Here is a 19,541-nt window from a genome sequence, read left to right as displayed (position 1 = left end):
ATTAGTAACAGTGCTATTGGAAGATGGAATTTCCCTCGTCTCCACCCTGTATCTGTACTGAGGCTTGTGGCCGATTGGACGGACCCAGCTTAGAGTAACTGAAGTGGTGTTGCGATTCAAAACTGTTACATTGGTCACAGGATTTGGTTCTGCAAATATTAATGAGATGTTGAGAATAATATCAATCTCACACCGCCTCATGCTCCGCTGTCGTCGATGATCCATGATAACCTGTGCAGAGTCAATCTATATCATTCCAATTCCTTTCCACTGCGATGGCACTGCCAATCACAACCATCACATCAACAACCTCATTGTGGCTGTTTAATACTTCTTCACGAAGATCCTTTAAAACAATGCAACCACTTTCAACCGTCCTAATTAATCATAATTACAACTATGCTGTACAAGTTGTCTGGTTGGTCAAATGACTCATTCAGGGTCAACTCCTCAATGTCAACCTCAACAACCAGGTAACCAACCTGATCTACACAGATTTCTTATCACACTTTTGATTCTCATTGTCAGTGGACTACCTCCTGTAGAAGACCTTTCCCACCAACCAAGTCCTTCCACTGGGAGAGCTGGCAAACAGTGAACATATATTTCTGGCCCCTCTATCTACAAAATATCTTACAGAATTTTGACCATCACTCGTGCTAGATGCTTACGCTTTGTCTGCCACCCTGCAAACAGGTTTGAGACATTTCTCTGCACAGGAACAGCATTATAGAAAAGCAAGTAGATTTCATAACTAGATAATGGGCAGAGGTACTGCAATGTGCACACATCAACTTGATGTCAACCCTGAGATTATAAGCGTCCTCGCCTCTAAGCATCTTCATTCCAAGCCGCTGGCAGAATCCACCAGTTTGATGCAACATCCGATGGCCACAGCTGACTTTGTCACATCATCACAGGCTACCTGTCTGTAGATGTCAATCATCATTACTGCAATTTGTGTCCAATAAACCATTGCCTTGCCTTTCAGTTGAACAACTTTTGCAACAGCCTTAATTTTCCTCGATCTCAGTTGCCCATCAACTGATGACGCCAACAGTGCTGATTCCACACAACTGCACAACTGTCCCATCTGTTCCATCCACGCCATTTTTTGAAATATATTCCCATGTGTTCCACTGCAGACAGTATTCTTCAATGATATGCAGTGGTGTCAATTTTTGTTTCCAGAACCCTTCTGTGGAACACCTTGGAATGTTTTCCTACGTTAAAGGCATCATATAAATGCAAGTTGCTGTTGTTGTGGTCTTCTGTGCCAAATGTATCAGGGAGCCAATGGGTCCAATGTTCCATTGGTGAGAAACGGTTACTATTAGTTACTAAAACTTTGATGTAATTTACAGCAAATATACAAACATACGAACAATGACCGACAGGTAAAAGCCCTCTGCTCCATCCAGCATGCCCCACACAATCGTAATATCTCCACCCCACCCGAAACCATGTGATCTTTAAAACCCAGACCAATTTGGGGAAAAGAAATCTGGGAAATTCCTCACTGACCCTCTAGGCGAACAAAACTAGTCCAGGAGATCACTCGGACGCTGAATTCCGTGAAATACCTACCTTTCGTAAGAGGTGATGTCCACCCCAACCAGAAACAGGTCCAGCTCTCGCTTGAAGGAATTCAGCGAGTCGGCGTCCGCTGCATGAGACGGGCAGCCTGTTCCAGAGGTCCACTATTCTCTGGGAAAAGAACCACCTCCTCACATCGAACCTAGATCTGGCCTTACACAACTTCAAATTGTGACCCCCTAGTCCTCCCTAACCTATTTAATTGGAACAAAGAGACAACTGGTACACAATCTATTACATTCATCATCTTATAAACCTCAACCAGATCACCCCAAGTCTACGCTTCTCTAAAGTGTAGAGCCCCAGCTCTTTTAGCCTATCTTGATAACGAAGATGCTTTATACTGGCAATTAGTCCAGTCCACTCATCTTGTCTCCTCTTCTACTACCCCTATGGATACCTATGTCAAAGAAATGTCCACTCATCAATCAAATTTTGACACCAGAGCCTGCCAATTCAATACATTAGTCTATCCCATTTCAAAAGTACCATCTTTCTCAACAAGGTTGCATTTACACAAAATATTCACTTCTTCTGTGTGAAAGGTTGCCAATAAACCGATACACTCTACAGCGGTCATTAACAGAGTTCACCAAGGTTTCTGCCAATGCCAACCTTGCACCTTCCAATAACCTCTCATCAGAGCCATTCCACAGTTAGGGTTCTCAATTGCTTTAGAGCAGACCATTTATTGGTTGTATCCATCCACGCACACAGTCCATTAAGATCGAGTTCCACAGCAGAAATTGTGTCTCACTTACTTGTGAATTGGTTTATAACTACAGCTTCACTCTTCACATCACCAGAAACAATGGTAGTTACAGAGATGGTGTAATTGGTTCCAGGTTCTAGGCCAGTTATTGTGGTGGAGTTTGTACGTTCAATGAAAGAGCCATTTCCATTAGGATGACTGTATATAATGCTAAAGTTGTATTGAGCGACCTTCATGCCTGTAGGTTTCCCCAAGCTCAGAGAGATTGAACTGTTGGTAAAGCTTGTCACTGTAATAGCTCCAGGCTTGGAAGGAGCTGTTGGAGGAAAGTTACACACAAAAATCATGATATTGAACCATCCAAGATGTGAGTCAGGGTCAAATCAACAAATGTTGCTGACTGAAATGGAAAAGGCTAGTTTGTTTTCTTAGCTAATTTCTTTGGCCTACAGCCCAATTTGGCTGGTCCAGTTAAGTTTCTGACTTTAGACCCTTTCCACCTGCTAACATAAAAGGCATCCACCATTATTTGGATCTCAATTCTAGAAGATTGAAAGTCTAATTACATCCGTCACATGAATTTTCACCTTGATGTTTTCATTCTGTTCATGGGTGTCCACTTATTTAGGATTGAATAAGAAGCGACGGTTTCCAGTTTTACCCATCTATCGTAGGAGGAGGACATTCGGTCCATCGTGTCTGTGCCGGCTCTTTGGTAGAGCTAGCCAACTAGCCCCACTCGCCCACTTTTTCCCCCAAAGCCCTGCAACTTTTTCCCCTTCAAATATTTAGCCACTTTCCCTTTTAAAAGTTACTGCTGAATCTGCTTCCACCACCCTTTCAGGCAGTGCATTCCCAATCACAACAACTCACTGTGTAAAAAATGTTTCCTCATGTCGCCTCTGCTTCTTTTGCCAATCGCCTTAAATCTGTGTCCTCTGGTTACCGGTCCTTCTGCCACTGGAAAGTGTTTCTCCTCATTTACACTATCAAGACCATTCATGATTTTTGAACATCTCTATCAAATCTCCTCATAACCTTCTCTGTTCTAAGGAGAACAACCCTGGCTTTTCCAGTCTCTCCACACAACAGACGTCCCTCATCCCTGGTACCGGTCAAGTGCACCCTCTCCAAGCCCTTGACATCCTTCCAAAAGTGGAGTACCCAGAACTGAACACAATCCTCCAGCTGAGGCCTAACCAGTGTTTTTCAAAATCATGGTCATGGAGGAACTCTCATTAAACCAAAGTACATAGTGAACCGCCCTCCTACCTGTAGACAGAGAGATGGTGGCCGGATCTGCTGATGTATTATCTGCCGCCAGTGTGAACACGCTGAACGTGTATCTGGTTCCAGGGTCCAGTTGTGCCACGGTAATGGATTCATTAGTAACAGTGCTATTGGAAGATGGAATTTCCCTCGTCTCCACCCTGTATCTGTACTGAGGCTTGTGGCCGATTGGACGGACCCAGCTTAGAGTAACTGAAGTGGTGTTGCGATTCAAAACTGTTACATTGGTCACAGGATTTGGTTCTGCAAATATTAATGAGATGTTGAGAATAATATCAATCTCACACCGCCTCATGCTCCGCTGTCGTCGATGATCCATGATAACCTGTGCAGAGTCAATCTATATCATTCCAATTCCTTTCCACTGCGATGGCACTGCCAATCACAACCATCACATCAACAACCTCATTGTGGCTGTTTAATACTTCTTCACGAAGATCCTTTAAAACAATGCAACCACTTTCAACCGTCCTAATTAATCATAATTACAACTATGCTGTACAAGTTGTCTGGTTGGTCAAATGACTCATTCAGGGTCAACTCCTCAATGTCAACCTCAACAACCAGGTAACCAACCTGATCTACACAGATTTCTTATCACACTTTTGATTCTCATTGTCAGTGGACTACCTCCTGTAGAAGACCTTTCCCACCAACCAAGTCCTTCCACTGGGAGAGCTGGCAAACAGTGAACATATATTTCTGGCCCCTCTATCTACAAAATATCTTACAGAATTTTGACCATCACTCGTGCTAGATGCTTACGCTTTGTCTGCCACCCTGCAAACAGGTTTGAGACATTTCTCTGCACAGGAACAGCATTATAGAAAAGCAAGTAGATTTCATAACTAGATAATGGGCAGAGGTACTGCAATGTGCACACATCAACTTGATGTCAACCCTGAGATTATAAGCGTCCTCGCCTCTAAGCATCTTCATTCCAAGCCGCTGGCAGAATCCACCAGTTTGATGCAACATCCGATGGCCACAGCTGACTTTGTCACATCATCACAGGCTACCTGTCTGTAGATGTCAATCATCATTACTGCAATTTGTGTCCAATAAACCATTGCCTTGCCTTTCAGTTGAACAACTTTTGCAACAGCCTTAATTTTCCTCGATCTCAGTTGCCCATCAACTGATGACGCCAACAGTGCTGATTCCACACAACTGCACAACTGTCCCATCTGTTCCATCCACGCCATTTTTTGAAATATATTCCCATGTGTTCCACTGCAGACAGTATTCTTCAATGATATGCAGCGGTGTCAATTTTTGTTTCCAGAACCCTTCTGTGGAACACCTTGGAATGTTTTCCTACGTTAAAGGCATCATATAAATGCAAGTTGCTGTTGTTGTGGTCTTCTGTGCCAAATGTATCAGGGAGCCAATGGGTCCAATGTTCCATTGGTGAGAAACGGTTACTATTAGTTACTAAAACTTTGATGTAATTTACAGCAAATATACAAACATACGAACAATGACCGACAGGTAAAAGCCCTCTGCTCCATCCAGCATGCCCCACACAATCGTAATATCTCCACCCCACCCGAAACCATGTGATCTTTAAAACCCAGACCAATTTGGGGAAAAGAAATCTGGGAAATTCCTCACTGACCCTCTAGGCGAACAAAACTAGTCCAGGAGATCACTCGGACGCTGAATTCCGTGAAATACCTACCTTTCGTAAGAGGTGATGTCCACCCCAACCAGAAACAGGTCCAGCTCTCGCTTGAAGGAATTCAGCGAGTCGGCGTCCGCTGCATGAGACGGGCAGCCTGTTCCAGAGGTCCACTATTCTCTGGGAAAAGAACCACCTCCTCACATCGAACCTAGATCTGGCCTTACACAACTTCAAATTGTGACCCCCTAGTCCTCCCTAACCTATTTAATTGGAACAAAGAGACAACTGGTACACAATCTATTACATTCATCATCTTATAAACCTCAACCAGATCACCCCAAGTCTACGCTTCTCTAAAGTGTAGAGCCCCAGCTCTTTTAGCCTATCTTGATAACGAAGATGCTTTATACTGGCAATTAGTCCAGTCCACTCATCTTGTCTCCTCTTCTACTACCCCTATGGATACCTATGTCAAAGAAATGTCCACTCATCAATCAAATTTTGACACCAGAGCCTGCCAATTCAATACATTAGTCTATCCCATTTCAAAAGTACCATCTTTCTCAACAAGGTTGCATTTACACAAAATATTCACTTCTTCTGTGTGAAAGGTTGCCAATAAACCGATACACTCTACAGCGGTCATTAACAGAGTTCACCAAGGTTTCTGCCAATGCCAACCTTGCACCTTCCAATAACCTCTCATCAGAGCCATTCCACAGTTAGGGTTCTCAATTGCTTTAGAGCAGACCATTTATTGGTTGTATCCATCCACGCACACAGTCCATTAAGATCGAGTTCCACAGCAGAAATTGTGTCTCACTTACTTGTGAATTGGTTTATAACTACAGCTTCACTCTTCACATCACCAGAAACAATGGTAGTTACAGAGATGGTGTAATTGGTTCCAGGTTCTAGGCCAGTTATTGTGGTGGAGTTTGTACGTTCAATGAAAGAGCCATTTCCATTAGGATGACTGTATATAATGCTAAAGTTGTATTGAGCGACCTTCATGCCTGTAGGTTTCCCCAAGCTCAGAGAGATTGAACTGTTGGTAAAGCTTGTCACTGTAATAGCTCCAGGCTTGGAAGGAGCTGTTGGAGGAAAGTTACACACAAAAATCATGATATTGAACCATCCAAGATGTGAGTCAGGGTCAAATCAACAAATGTTGCTGACTGAAATGGAAAAGGCTAGTTTGTTTTCTTAGCTAATTTCTTTGGCCTACAGCCCAATTTGGCTGGTCCAGTTAAGTTTCTGACTTTAGACCCTTTCCACCTGCTAACATAAAAGGCATCCACCATTATTTGGATCTCAATTCTAGAAGATTGAAAGTCTAATTACATCCGTCACATGAATTTTCACCTTGATGTTTTCATTCTGTTCATGGGTGTCCACTTATTTAGGATTGAATAAGAAGCGACGGTTTCCAGTTTTACCCATCTATCGTAGGAGGAGGACATTCGGTCCATCGTGTCTGTGCCGGCTCTTTGGTAGAGCTAGCCAACTAGCCCCACTCGCCCACTTTTTCCCCCAAAGCCCTGCAACTTTTTCCCCTTCAAATATTTAGCCACTTTCCCTTTTAAAAGTTACTGCTGAATCTGCTTCCACCACCCTTTCAGGCAGTGCATTCCCAATCACAACAACTCACTGTGTAAAAAATGTTTCCTCATGTCGCCTCTGCTTCTTTTGCCAATCGCCTTAAATCTGTGTCCTCTGGTTACCGGTCCTTCTGCCACTGGAAAGTGTTTCTCCTCATTTACACTATCAAGACCATTCATGATTTTTGAACATCTCTATCAAATCTCCTCATAACCTTCTCTGTTCTAAGGAGAACAACCCTGGCTTTTCCAGTCTCTCCACACAACAGACGTCCCTCATCCCTGGTACCGGTCAAGTGCACCCTCTCCAAGCCCTTGACATCCTTCCAAAAGTGGAGTACCCAGAACTGAACACAATCCTCCAGCTGAGGCCTAACCAGTGTTTTTCAAAATCATGGTCATGGAGGAACTCTCATTAAACCAAAGTACATAGTGAACCGCCCTCCTACCTGTAGACAGAGAGATGGTGGCCGGATCTGCTGATGTATTATCTGCCGCCAGTGTGAACACGCTGAACGTGTATCTGGTTCCAGGGTCCAGTTGTGCCACGGTAATGGATTCATTAGTAACAGTGCTATTGGAAGATGGAATTTCCCTCGTCTCCACCCTGTATCTGTACTGAGGCTTGTGGCCGATTGGACGGACCCAGCTTAGAGTAACTGAAGTGGTGTTGCGATTCAAAACTGTTACATTGGTCACAGGATTTGGTTCTGCAAATATTAATGAGATGTTGAGAATAATATCAATCTCACACCGCCTCATGCTCCGCTGTCGTCGATGATCCATGATAACCTGTGCAGAGTCAATCTATATCATTCCAATTCCTTTCCACTGCGATGGCACTGCCAATCACAACCATCACATCAACAACCTCATTGTGGCTGTTTAATACTTCTTCACGAAGATCCTTTAAAACAATGCAACCACTTTCAACCGTCCTAATTAATCATAATTACAACTATGCTGTACAAGTTGTCTGGTTGGTCAAATGACTCATTCAGGGTCAACTCCTCAATGTCAACCTCAACAACCAGGTAACCAACCTGATCTACACAGATTTCTTATCACACTTTTGATTCTCATTGTCAGTGGACTACCTCCTGTAGAAGACCTTTCCCACCAACCAAGTCCTTCCACTGGGAGAGCTGGCAAACAGTGAACATATATTTCTGGCCCCTCTATCTACAAAATATCTTACAGAATTTTGACCATCACTCGTGCTAGATGCTTACGCTTTGTCTGCCACCCTGCAAACAGGTTTGAGACATTTCTCTGCACAGGAACAGCATTATAGAAAAGCAAGTAGATTTCATAACTAGATAATGGGCAGAGGTACTGCAATGTGCACACATCAACTTGATGTCAACCCTGAGATTATAAGCGTCCTCGCCTCTAAGCATCTTCATTCCAAGCCGCTGGCAGAATCCACCAGTTTGATGCAACATCCGATGGCCACAGCTGACTTTGTCACATCATCACAGGCTACCTGTCTGTAGATGTCAATCATCATTACTGCAGTTTGTGTCCAATAAACCATTGCCTTGCCTTTCAGTTGAACAACTTTTGCAACAGCCTTAATTTTCCTCGATCTCAGTTGCCCATCAACTGATGACGCCAACAGTGCTGATTCCACACAACTGCACAACTGTCCCATCTGTTCCATCCACGCCATTTTTTGAAATATATTCCCATGTGTTCCACTGCAGACAGTATTCTTCAATGATATGCAGCGGTGTCAATTTTTGTTTCCAGAACCCTTCTGTGGAACACCTTGGAATGTTTTCCTACGTTAAAGGCATCATATAAATGCAAGTTGCTGTTGTTGTGGTCTTCTGTGCCAAATGTATCAGGGAGCCAATGGGTCCAATGTTCCATTGGTGAGAAACGGTTACTATTAGTTACTAAAACTTTGATGTAATTTACAGCAAATATACAAACATACGAACAATGACCGACAGGTAAAAGCCCTCTGCTCCATCCAGCATGCCCCACACAATCGTAATATCTCCACCCCACCCGAAACCATGTGATCTTTAAAACCCAGACCAATTTGGGGAAAAGAAATCTGGGAAATTCCTCACTGACCCTCTAGGCGAACAAAACTAGTCCAGGAGATCACTCGGACGCTGAATTCCGTGAAATACCTACCTTTCGTAAGAGGTGATGTCCACCCCAACCAGAAACAGGTCCAGCTCTCGCTTGAAGGAATTCAGCGAGTCGGCGTCCGCTGCATGAGACGGGCAGCCTGTTCCAGAGGTCCACTATTCTCTGGGAAAAGAACCACCTCCTCACATCGAACCTAGATCTGGCCTTACACAACTTCAAATTGTGACCCCCTAGTCCTCCCTAACCTATTTAATTGGAACAAAGAGACAACTGGTACACAATCTATTACATTCATCATCTTATAAACCTCAACCAGATCACCCCAAGTCTACGCTTCTCTAAAGTGTAGAGCCCCAGCTCTTTTAGCCTATCTTGATAACGAAGATGCTTTATACTGGCAATTAGTCCAGTCCACTCATCTTGTCTCCTCTTCTACTACCCCTATGGATACCTATGTCAAAGAAATGTCCACTCATCAATCAAATTTTGACACCAGAGCCTGCCAATTCAATACATTAGTCTATCCCATTTCAAAAGTACCATCTTTCTCAACAAGGTTGCATTTACACAAAATATTCACTTCTTCTGTGTGAAAGGTTGCCAATAAACCGATACACTCTACAGCGGTCATTAACAGAGTTCACCAAGGTTTCTGCCAATGCCAACCTTGCACCTTCCAATAACCTCTCATCAGAGCCATTCCACAGTTAGGGTTCTCAATTGCTTTAGAGCAGACCATTTATTGGTTGTATCCATCCACGCACACAGTCCATTAAGATCGAGTTCCACAGCAGAAATTGTGTCTCACTTACTTGTGAATTGGTTTATAACTACAGCTTCACTCTTCACATCACCAGAAACAATGGTAGTTACAGAGATGGTGTAATTGGTTCCAGGTTCTAGGCCAGTTATTGTGGTGGAGTTTGTACGTTCAATGAAAGAGCCATTTCCATTAGGATGACTGTATATAATGCTAAAGTTGTATTGAGCGACCTTCATGCCTGTAGGTTTCCCCAAGCTCAGAGAGATTGAACTGTTGGTAAAGCTTGTCACTGTAATAGCTCCAGGCTTGGAAGGAGCTGTTGGAGGAAAGTTACACACAAAAATCATGATATTGAACCATCCAAGATGTGAGTCAGGGTCAAATCAACAAATGTTGCTGACTGAAATGGAAAAGGCTAGTTTGTTTTCTTAGCTAATTTCTTTGGCCTACAGCCCAATTTGGCTGGTCCAGTTAAGTTTCTGACTTTAGACCCTTTCCACCTGCTAACATAAAAGGCATCCACCATTATTTGGATCTCAATTCTAGAAGATTGAAAGTCTAATTACATCCGTCACATGAATTTTCACCTTGATGTTTTCATTCTGTTCATGGGTGTCCACTTATTTAGGATTGAATAAGAAGCGACGGTTTCCAGTTTTACCCATCTATCGTAGGAGGAGGACATTCGGTCCATCGTGTCTGTGCCGGCTCTTTGGTAGAGCTAGCCAACTAGCCCCACTCGCCCACTTTTTCCCCCAAAGCCCTGCAACTTTTTCCCCTTCAAATATTTAGCCACTTTCCCTTTTAAAAGTTACTGCTGAATCTGCTTCCACCACCCTTTCAGGCAGTGCATTCCCAATCACAACAACTCACTGTGTAAAAAATGTTTCCTCATGTCGCCTCTGCTTCTTTTGCCAATCGCCTTAAATCTGTGTCCTCTGGTTACCGGTCCTTCTGCCACTGGAAAGTGTTTCTCCTCATTTACACTATCAAGACCATTCATGATTTTTGAACATCTCTATCAAATCTCCTCATAACCTTCTCTGTTCTAAGGAGAACAACCCTGGCTTTTCCAGTCTCTCCACACAACAGACGTCCCTCATCCCTGGTACCGGTCAAGTGCACCCTCTCCAAGCCCTTGACATCCTTCCAAAAGTGGAGTACCCAGAACTGAACACAATCCTCCAGCTGAGGCCTAACCAGTGTTTTTCAAAATCATGGTCATGGAGGAACTCTCATTAAACCAAAGTACATAGTGAACCGCCCTCCTACCTGTAGACAGAGAGATGGTGGCCGGATCTGCTGATGTATTATCTGCCGCCAGTGTGAACACGCTGAACGTGTATCTGGTTCCAGGGTCCAGTTGTGCCACGGTAATGGATTCATTAGTAACAGTGCTATTGGAAGATGGAATTTCCCTCGTCTCCACCCTGTATCTGTACTGAGGCTTGTGGCCGATTGGACGGACCCAGCTTAGAGTAACTGAAGTGGTGTTGCGATTCAAAACTGTTACATTGGTCACAGGATTTGGTTCTGCAAATATTAATGAGATGTTGAGAATAATATCAATCTCACACCGCCTCATGCTCCGCTGTCGTCGATGATCCATGATAACCTGTGCAGAGTCAATCTATATCATTCCAATTCCTTTCCACTGCGATGGCACTGCCAATCACAACCATCACATCAACAACCTCATTGTGGCTGTTTAATACTTCTTCACGAAGATCCTTTAAAACAATGCAACCACTTTCAACCGTCCTAATTAATCATAATTACAACTATGCTGTACAAGTTGTCTGGTTGGTCAAATGACTCATTCAGGGTCAACTCCTCAATGTCAACCTCAACAACCAGGTAACCAACCTGATCTACACAGATTTCTTATCACACTTTTGATTCTCATTGTCAGTGGACTACCTCCTGTAGAAGACCTTTCCCACCAACCAAGTCCTTCCACTGGGAGAGCTGGCAAACAGTGAACATATATTTCTGGCCCCTCTATCTACAAAATATCTTACAGAATTTTGACCATCACTCGTGCTAGATGCTTACGCTTTGTCTGCCACCCTGCAAACAGGTTTGAGACATTTCTCTGCACAGGAACAGCATTATAGAAAAGCAAGTAGATTTCATAACTAGATAATGGGCAGAGGTACTGCAATGTGCACACATCAACTTGATGTCAACCCTGAGATTATAAGCGTCCTCGCCTCTAAGCATCTTCATTCCAAGCCGCTGGCAGAATCCACCAGTTTGATGCAACATCCGATGGCCACAGCTGACTTTGTCACATCATCACAGGCTACCTGTCTGTAGATGTCAATCATCATTACTGCAATTTGTGTCCAATAAACCATTGCCTTGCCTTTCAGTTGAACAACTTTTGCAACAGCCTTAATTTTCCTCGATCTCAGTTGCCCATCAACTGATGACGCCAACAGTGCTGATTCCACACAACTGCACAACTGTCCCATCTGTTCCATCCACGCCATTTTTTGAAATATATTCCCATGTGTTCCACTGCAGACAGTATTCTTCAATGATATGCAGCGGTGTCAATTTTTGTTTCCAGAACCCTTCTGTGGAACACCTTGGAATGTTTTCCTACGTTAAAGGCATCATATAAATGCAAGTTGCTGTTGTTGTGGTCTTCTGTGCCAAATGTATCAGGGAGCCAATGGGTCCAATGTTCCATTGGTGAGAAACGGTTACTATTAGTTACTAAAACTTTGATGTAATTTACAGCAAATATACAAACATACGAACAATGACCGACAGGTAAAAGCCCTCTGCTCCATCCAGCATGCCCCACACAATCGTAATATCTCCACCCCACCCGAAACCATGTGATCTTTAAAACCCAGACCAATTTGGGGAAAAGAAATCTGGGAAATTCCTCACTGACCCTCTAGGCGAACAAAACTAGTCCAGGAGATCACTCGGACGCTGAATTCCGTGAAATACCTACCTTTCGTAAGAGGTGATGTCCACCCCAACCAGAAACAGGTCCAGCTCTCGCTTGAAGGAATTCAGCGAGTCGGCGTCCGCTGCATGAGACGGGCAGCCTGTTCCAGAGGTCCACTATTCTCTGGGAAAAGAACCACCTCCTCACATCGAACCTAGATCTGGCCTTACACAACTTCAAATTGTGACCCCCTAGTCCTCCCTAACCTATTTAATTGGAACAAAGAGACAACTGGTACACAATCTATTACATTCATCATCTTATAAACCTCAACCAGATCACCCCAAGTCTACGCTTCTCTAAAGTGTAGAGCCCCAGCTCTTTTAGCCTATCTTGATAACGAAGATGCTTTATACTGGCAATTAGTCCAGTCCACTCATCTTGTCTCCTCTTCTACTACCCCTATGGATACCTATGTCAAAGAAATGTCCACTCATCAATCAAATTTTGACACCAGAGCCTGCCAATTCAATACATTAGTCTATCCCATTTCAAAAGTACCATCTTTCTCAACAAGGTTGCATTTACACAAAATATTCACTTCTTCTGTGTGAAAGGTTGCCAATAAACCGATACACTCTACAGCGGTCATTAACAGAGTTCACCAAGGTTTCTGCCAATGCCAACCTTGCACCTTCCAATAACCTCTCATCAGAGCCATTCCACAGTTAGGGTTCTCAATTGCTTTAGAGCAGGCCATTTATTGGTTGTATCCATCCACGCACACAGTCCATTAAGATCGAGTTCCACAGCAGAAATTGTGTCTCACTTACTTGTGAATTGGTTTATAACTACAGCTTCACTCTTCACATCACCAGAAACAATGGTAGTTACAGAGATGGTGTAATTGGTTCCAGGTTCTAGGCCAGTTATTGTGGTGGAGTTTGTACGTTCAATGAAAGAGCCATTTCCATTAGGATGACTGTATATAATGCTAAAGTTGTATTGAGCGACCTTCATGCCTGTAGGTTTCCCCAAGCTCAGAGAGATTGAACTGTTGGTAAAGCTTGTCACTGTAATAGCTCCAGGCTTGGAAGGAGCTGTTGGAGGAAAGTTACACACAAAAATCATGATATTGAACCATCCAAGATGTGAGTCAGGGTCAAATCAACAAATGTTGCTGACTGAAATGGAAAAGGCTAGTTTGTTTTCTTAGCTAATTTCTTTGGCCTACAGCCCAATTTGGCTGGTCCAGTTAAGTTTCTGACTTTAGACCCTTTCCACCTGCTAACATAAAAGGCATCCACCATTATTTGGATCTCAATTCTAGAAGATTGAAAGTCTAATTACATCCGTCACATGAATTTTCACCTTGATGTTTTCATTCTGTTCATGGGTGTCCACTTATTTAGGATTGAATAAGAAGCGACGGTTTCCAGTTTTACCCATCTATCGTAGGAGGAGGACATTCGGTCCATCGTGTCTGTGCCGGCTCTTTGGTAGAGCTAGCCAACTAGCCCCACTCGCCCACTTTTTCCCCCAAAGCCCTGCAACTTTTTCCCCTTCAAATATTTAGCCACTTTCCCTTTTAAAAGTTACTGCTGAATCTGCTTCCACCACCCTTTCAGGCAGTGCATTCCCAATCACAACAACTCACTGTGTAAAAAATGTTTCCTCATGTCGCCTCTGCTTCTTTTGCCAATCGCCTTAAATCTGTGTCCTCTGGTTACCGGTCCTTCTGCCACTGGAAAGTGTTTCTCCTCATTTACACTATCAAGACCATTCATGATTTTTGAACATCTCTATCAAATCTCCTCATAACCTTCTCTGTTCTAAGGAGAACAACCCTGGCTTTTCCAGTCTCTCCACACAACAGACGTCCCTCATCCCTGGTACCGGTCAAGTGCACCCTCTCCAAGCCCTTGACATCCTTCCAAAAGTGGAGTACCCAGAACTGAACACAATCCTCCAGCTGAGGCCTAACCAGTGTTTTTCAAAATCATGGTCATGGAGGAACTCTCATTAAACCAAAGTACATAGTGAACCGCCCTCCTACCTGTAGACAGAGAGATGGTGGCCGGATCTGCTGATGTATTATCTGCCGCCAGTGTGAACACGCTGAACGTGTATCTGGTTCCAGGGTCCAGTTGTGCCACGGTAATGGATTCATTAGTAACAGTGCTATTGGAAGATGGAATTTCCCTCGTCTCCACCCTGTATCTGTACTGAGGCTTGTGGCCGATTGGACGGACCCAGCTTAGAGTAACTGAAGTGGTGTTGCGATTCAAAACTGTTACATTGGTCACAGGATTTGGTTCTGCAAATATTAATGAGATGTTGAGAATAATATCAATCTCACACCGCCTCATGCTCCGCTGTCGTCGATGATCCATGATAACCTGTGCAGAGTCAATCTGTATCATTCCAATTCCTTTGTGCTAGGTATGACTCCAGCCAGTGGAGCGTTTGGTCCCCGATTCCCATTGACTTCAGTTTTCCTAGGGCTCCTTGATGCCAGACCCGGTCAAGTGCTGCCTTGATATCAAGGGCAGTCACTCTCGCCTCACCTCTGGAATTGAGCTCCTTTGTCTATGTTTGGACCAAGGCTGTAATGAGGTCGGGAGCCGAGTCGTCTTGGTGGAACCTAAACTGGGCATCAGTGAGCAGTTTATTGGTGACTAAGTGCTGCTTGACAGCACTGTCGATGACACCTTCCATCACTTTGCTGATGATCGAGAGTAAACTGATGGGGCGGTAATTGGCCGGGTTGGATTTGTCCTGCTTTTTGTGGACAGGACATACCTGGGCAGTTTTCCATATTGTCGGATAGATGCCAGTGTTGTAGCTGTACTGGAACAGCTTGGCTAGAGGCGCGGCTAGTTCTGGAGCACCAGTCTTCAGCACGATAGCCGGAATGTTGTCGGGGCCCATAGCCTTTGCTGTATCCAGTGCGCTCAGCCGTTTCTTGATATCACGTGGAGTGTTTCGAATTGGCTGAAGACTGGCTTTTGTGATGGTGGGGACCTCAGGAGGAGGCCGATATGGATCATCCACTCGGCTCTTCTGGCTGAAGTTGGTTGCGTCAGTCTTGTCTTTTGCACTCACGTGCTAGGCTCCACCATCATGGAGGATGGGGATATTCGTGGAACCTCCTCCTCCCGTTAGTTGTTTAATGGTCCACCACCATTCACAACTGGATGTGGCAGGACTGCAGAGCTTTGATTTGATCCGATGATTGTGGAATCGCTTAGCCCTGTCTACAGCATGCTGCTTCCGCCTTTTAGCATGCATATAGTCCTGTGTTGCAGCTTCCCCAGGTTGGCAGCTCATTTTTAGGTACGCCTGGCGCTGCTCCTGGCATGCTCTTCTACACTCCTTGTTGAAGCATGTTGGTCCCCTGGCTTGGTGGTAATGGTAGAGTGAGGGATATGCCTGGCCATGAGGTTACAGATTGTGGTGGAATACAATTCTGCTGCTGCTGATGGCCCACATTGCCTCATGGATGCCCAGATTCAAGCTGCTAGATCGGTTCTGAATCTATCCCATTTAGCATGGTGGTAGTACCACACAACACGATGGAGGGTGTTCTCAGTGTGAAGACGGGACTCCATCTCCAAAATGACTGTGCGGTGGTCACTGCTGCCAATGCTGTCATGGACAGATGCATCTGTGACAGGTAGATTGGTGAGGACGAGGTCAAGTAGGTTTTTCTCCTCGTGTTGGTTCACTCACCACCTGTTGCAAGTCCAGACTGGCAGTTATGTCCTTCAGGACTCGGCCAGCTCGGTCAGTAGTGGTGCTACCGAGCCACTCTTGGTGATGGACATTGAAGTCTCAGTGCTTCTTGCAAGTGGTGTTCAACATGGAGGAGTACTGATTTATCAGCTGAGGGAGGGCAGTAGGTGGTAATCAGCAGGAGGATTCCTTGCCCATGCTTGACCTGAAGCCATGAGACTTCATGGGGTCGGGAGTCCATATTGAGGACTCCCAGGGCCACTCCTTCCCAACTGTATACCGCTGTGCCACCACCCTGGTGAGTCTGTCCTGCCGGTGGGACAGGACATACCCAGGGATGGTTATGGAGGAGTTCGGGACATTGATTGAAATGTATGATTCTGTGAGTATGACTATGTCAGGCTGTTGCTTGACTAGTCTGTGGGACAGCTCTCCCAATTTTGGCACGTCCCCAGATGTTGGTGAGGAGGACTTTGCAGGGTCGACTGGGCTGGGTGTGCCGTTGCCATGTCTGTAGCCGGTTTCATTCTTTTTATTTTGTTTCGTAGCGGTTAGTTGCAACTGAGTGACTTGCTAGTCCATTTCAGAGGGCAGTTAAGAGTCAACCACATTGCTGTGGGTCTGGAGTCACATATAGGCCAGACCAGGTAAGGACGGCAGATTTCCTTCCCGAAAGGACATTAGTGAACCAGTTGGGTTTTTATGACAATCCGATAGTTTCGTGGCTAACATTACTGATACTAGCTTTTTATTCCAGATTTATTTAATTAACTGAATTTAAATTCCCCAGCTGCCGTGGTGGGATTTGAACTCATGTCTGTGGATCATTAGTCCAGGCCTCTGGATTACTAGCCCAGTGACATTACCACTACACTACCTTTCCCATTAAAAACACTCCACTGGCTGGAGTCATACCTAGCACAAAGGTTGTGGTGGCTGAAGGTCAATCATTACAGCCCCAGGACATCGCTGCAGGAGTTCCTCAGGGCAGTGTCCTAGGCCCACCCATCTTCAGCTGTTTCATCAATGACCTTCCCTCCAGCATAAGGTCAGAAATGGGGATGTTTGCTGATGACTGCACAGTGTTCAGCGCCATTCACAACTCCTCAGATAATGAAGCAGTCCATGCCCGCATGCAACAAGACCTGGACGGCAGTCAGGCTTGGGCTGATAAGTGGCAGGTAACATTCGCGCCACACGAGTGCCAGGCAATGACTATCTCCAACAAGCGAGAGTCTAACCACCTCCCCTTGACATTCAATGGCATTACCATCACCGAATACCCCACTATCAACATCCTGGGGGTCACCATTAACCAGAAACTTAACTGGACCAGCCACATAAATACTGTGGCAACAAGAGCAGGTCAGAGGCTAGGTATTCTGCGGCGAAGTGTCTCACCTCCTGACTTCTCAAAGCCTTTCCACCATCTACAAGGCACAAGTAAGGAGTGTGATAGAAGACTCTCCACTTATCTGGATGAGTGCAGCTCCAACAACACTCAAGAAGCTCGACACCATCCAGGACAAAGCAGCCCGCTTGATTGGCACCCCATCCACCACCTTAAACGTTCACTCCCTCCACTACTGGCGTACCGTGGCTGCAGTGTATACCATCTAGAAGATGCATGCAGCAACTCGCCAAGGCTTCTTCGGCAGCACCTCCCAAACCCGCAACGTCTTCCACCTCGAAGGACAAGGGCAGCAGGCGCATGGGAACACCACCACCTCCAAGTCCCCCTCCAAGTCACACACCATCCTGACTTAGAAGTATATCGCCGACCCTTCATCGTTGCTGGGTCTAAATCCTGGAACTCCCTACCTCACCACTATGGGAGCACCATCACCACACAGACTGCAGCGGTTCAAGGAGGCAGCTCACCACCACCTTCTCAAGGGCAACTAGGGATTGGAAATAAATGCTGGCCTTGCCAGCGACGCCCAGATCCCATAAACAAATTTTTAAAAATTCCTTTCCACTGTGATGGCACTGCCAATCACATCAACGACCTGCTTGTGGCTGTTTAATACTTCAAGAAGATCCTTTAAAACAATGCAACCACTTTCAATCGTCCTAATGAATTATAATTACAACTGTGCTGGCCAAGCCAAAAAGGTGGACAAGTTGTCTGGTTGGCCAATTGACTCATTCAGGATTGACTCTTCAAGGCTTGCAGAATCTCAAACCACAGGAGTCACTTGAGCCACTAAACCTTTAGTAGAGTTGCGATTGTCTGCAGGTTTCCAATACTTGCTTTCCCATGTAAACGCAGGACTGCTCAGGACATGGTGCTCACAACCCAGAAGAATGCAGAGTCCTTCCATGTGCGGTTAAGTGTTACCAGTTGCGCATCAGGACATCATCACTATCAAAAACAGGTAACCGACCCTATACAAATTTCTTATCACACTTTTGATTCCACATTGTCAGTGGACTTCCTTCTGTAGAAGACCTTTCCCATCAACCAAGTCCATCCACTGGGAGAGCTGGCAAACAGTGAACAAATATATTTGACCTCTCCATCTGGAATGTATAGTTACGTAATTTCAAATTCAGTTTTAAATGTGATTCACTCATACATTCTTAAGCACCAATTAACGAATGGAGTTTCCTTCCTCTTCGCCATCTAACAAGAACATGGAAGTCCTCACATGAAGCATGAGACCAGATTTCCCAACACTTCCAACCTGTAGTGAAAGATCTGATGAGCAGTTGATGTGATATCTGCTGACAGTGTGACACATTGAGCATGTAACTAGTTTTAGGGTTCTGTCTCATAGTGAATTTTAGAGCCTGTAATTGAATAAAGACTTCCTATTCTTTCCATCCTCTAATTGTACTCAGGGTCTTAGTCAGGTGTGGTGTCCCATTCCAGTTACTAAAGTGGTCTTGTGCTTCACAATTACATTGTTCAGAGGTGCTGGGCATTACATCAATCTCACCTGAATATTTCTGCACGACTTTTACTACACCAATATCCAATCCACATTTCCTTCCAACAGTGACAGTGCTCCCATTGACAGTCATGTCAATTCCAGTGTAAGTTTTTCAATATTCTCATATCACTCACAAATAAAATGGTAACAAAGGCCAATTTGATAACTTCCTCAGTAAGGTCCAAATGAAAAACAGACCGACTCCTCTCTGTCGAGAGGTCCTGATTCTGAATACCAAAGAGGACCCCAAGGTCTTTTCTTGGACTTCGT

The 19,541-nt window shown here is 44.7% G+C and overlaps 1 protein-coding gene across 1 annotated transcript in view; it reads right to left on the bottom strand.

The window, feature by feature from the left end:
• ptprja (protein tyrosine phosphatase receptor type Ja) overlaps positions 1–19,541 on the bottom strand; it is a 228,552-nt gene that overhangs the window by 136,797 nt on the left and 72,214 nt on the right. The window contains exon 4 of the mRNA XM_086007664.1: positions 14,657–14,917. Within this exon, the coding sequence (XP_085863790.1) occupies positions 14,657–14,917 (261 nt within the window). The remainder of the gene's footprint in view (positions 1–14,656; positions 14,918–19,541) is intronic.

This window comes from Somniosus microcephalus, chromosome 15 (genome assembly GCF_052327205.1).
Source record: "Somniosus microcephalus isolate GS21.2 chromosome 15, FLI_Smic_1.0, whole genome shotgun sequence".
In the NCBI taxonomy this organism is placed as follows: Eukaryota; Metazoa; Chordata; class Chondrichthyes; order Squaliformes; family Somniosidae; genus Somniosus; species Somniosus microcephalus.
The sequence above is the reverse complement of the archived record's forward strand: the minus strand, read 5'-3'. Positions and strand labels throughout refer to the sequence as shown.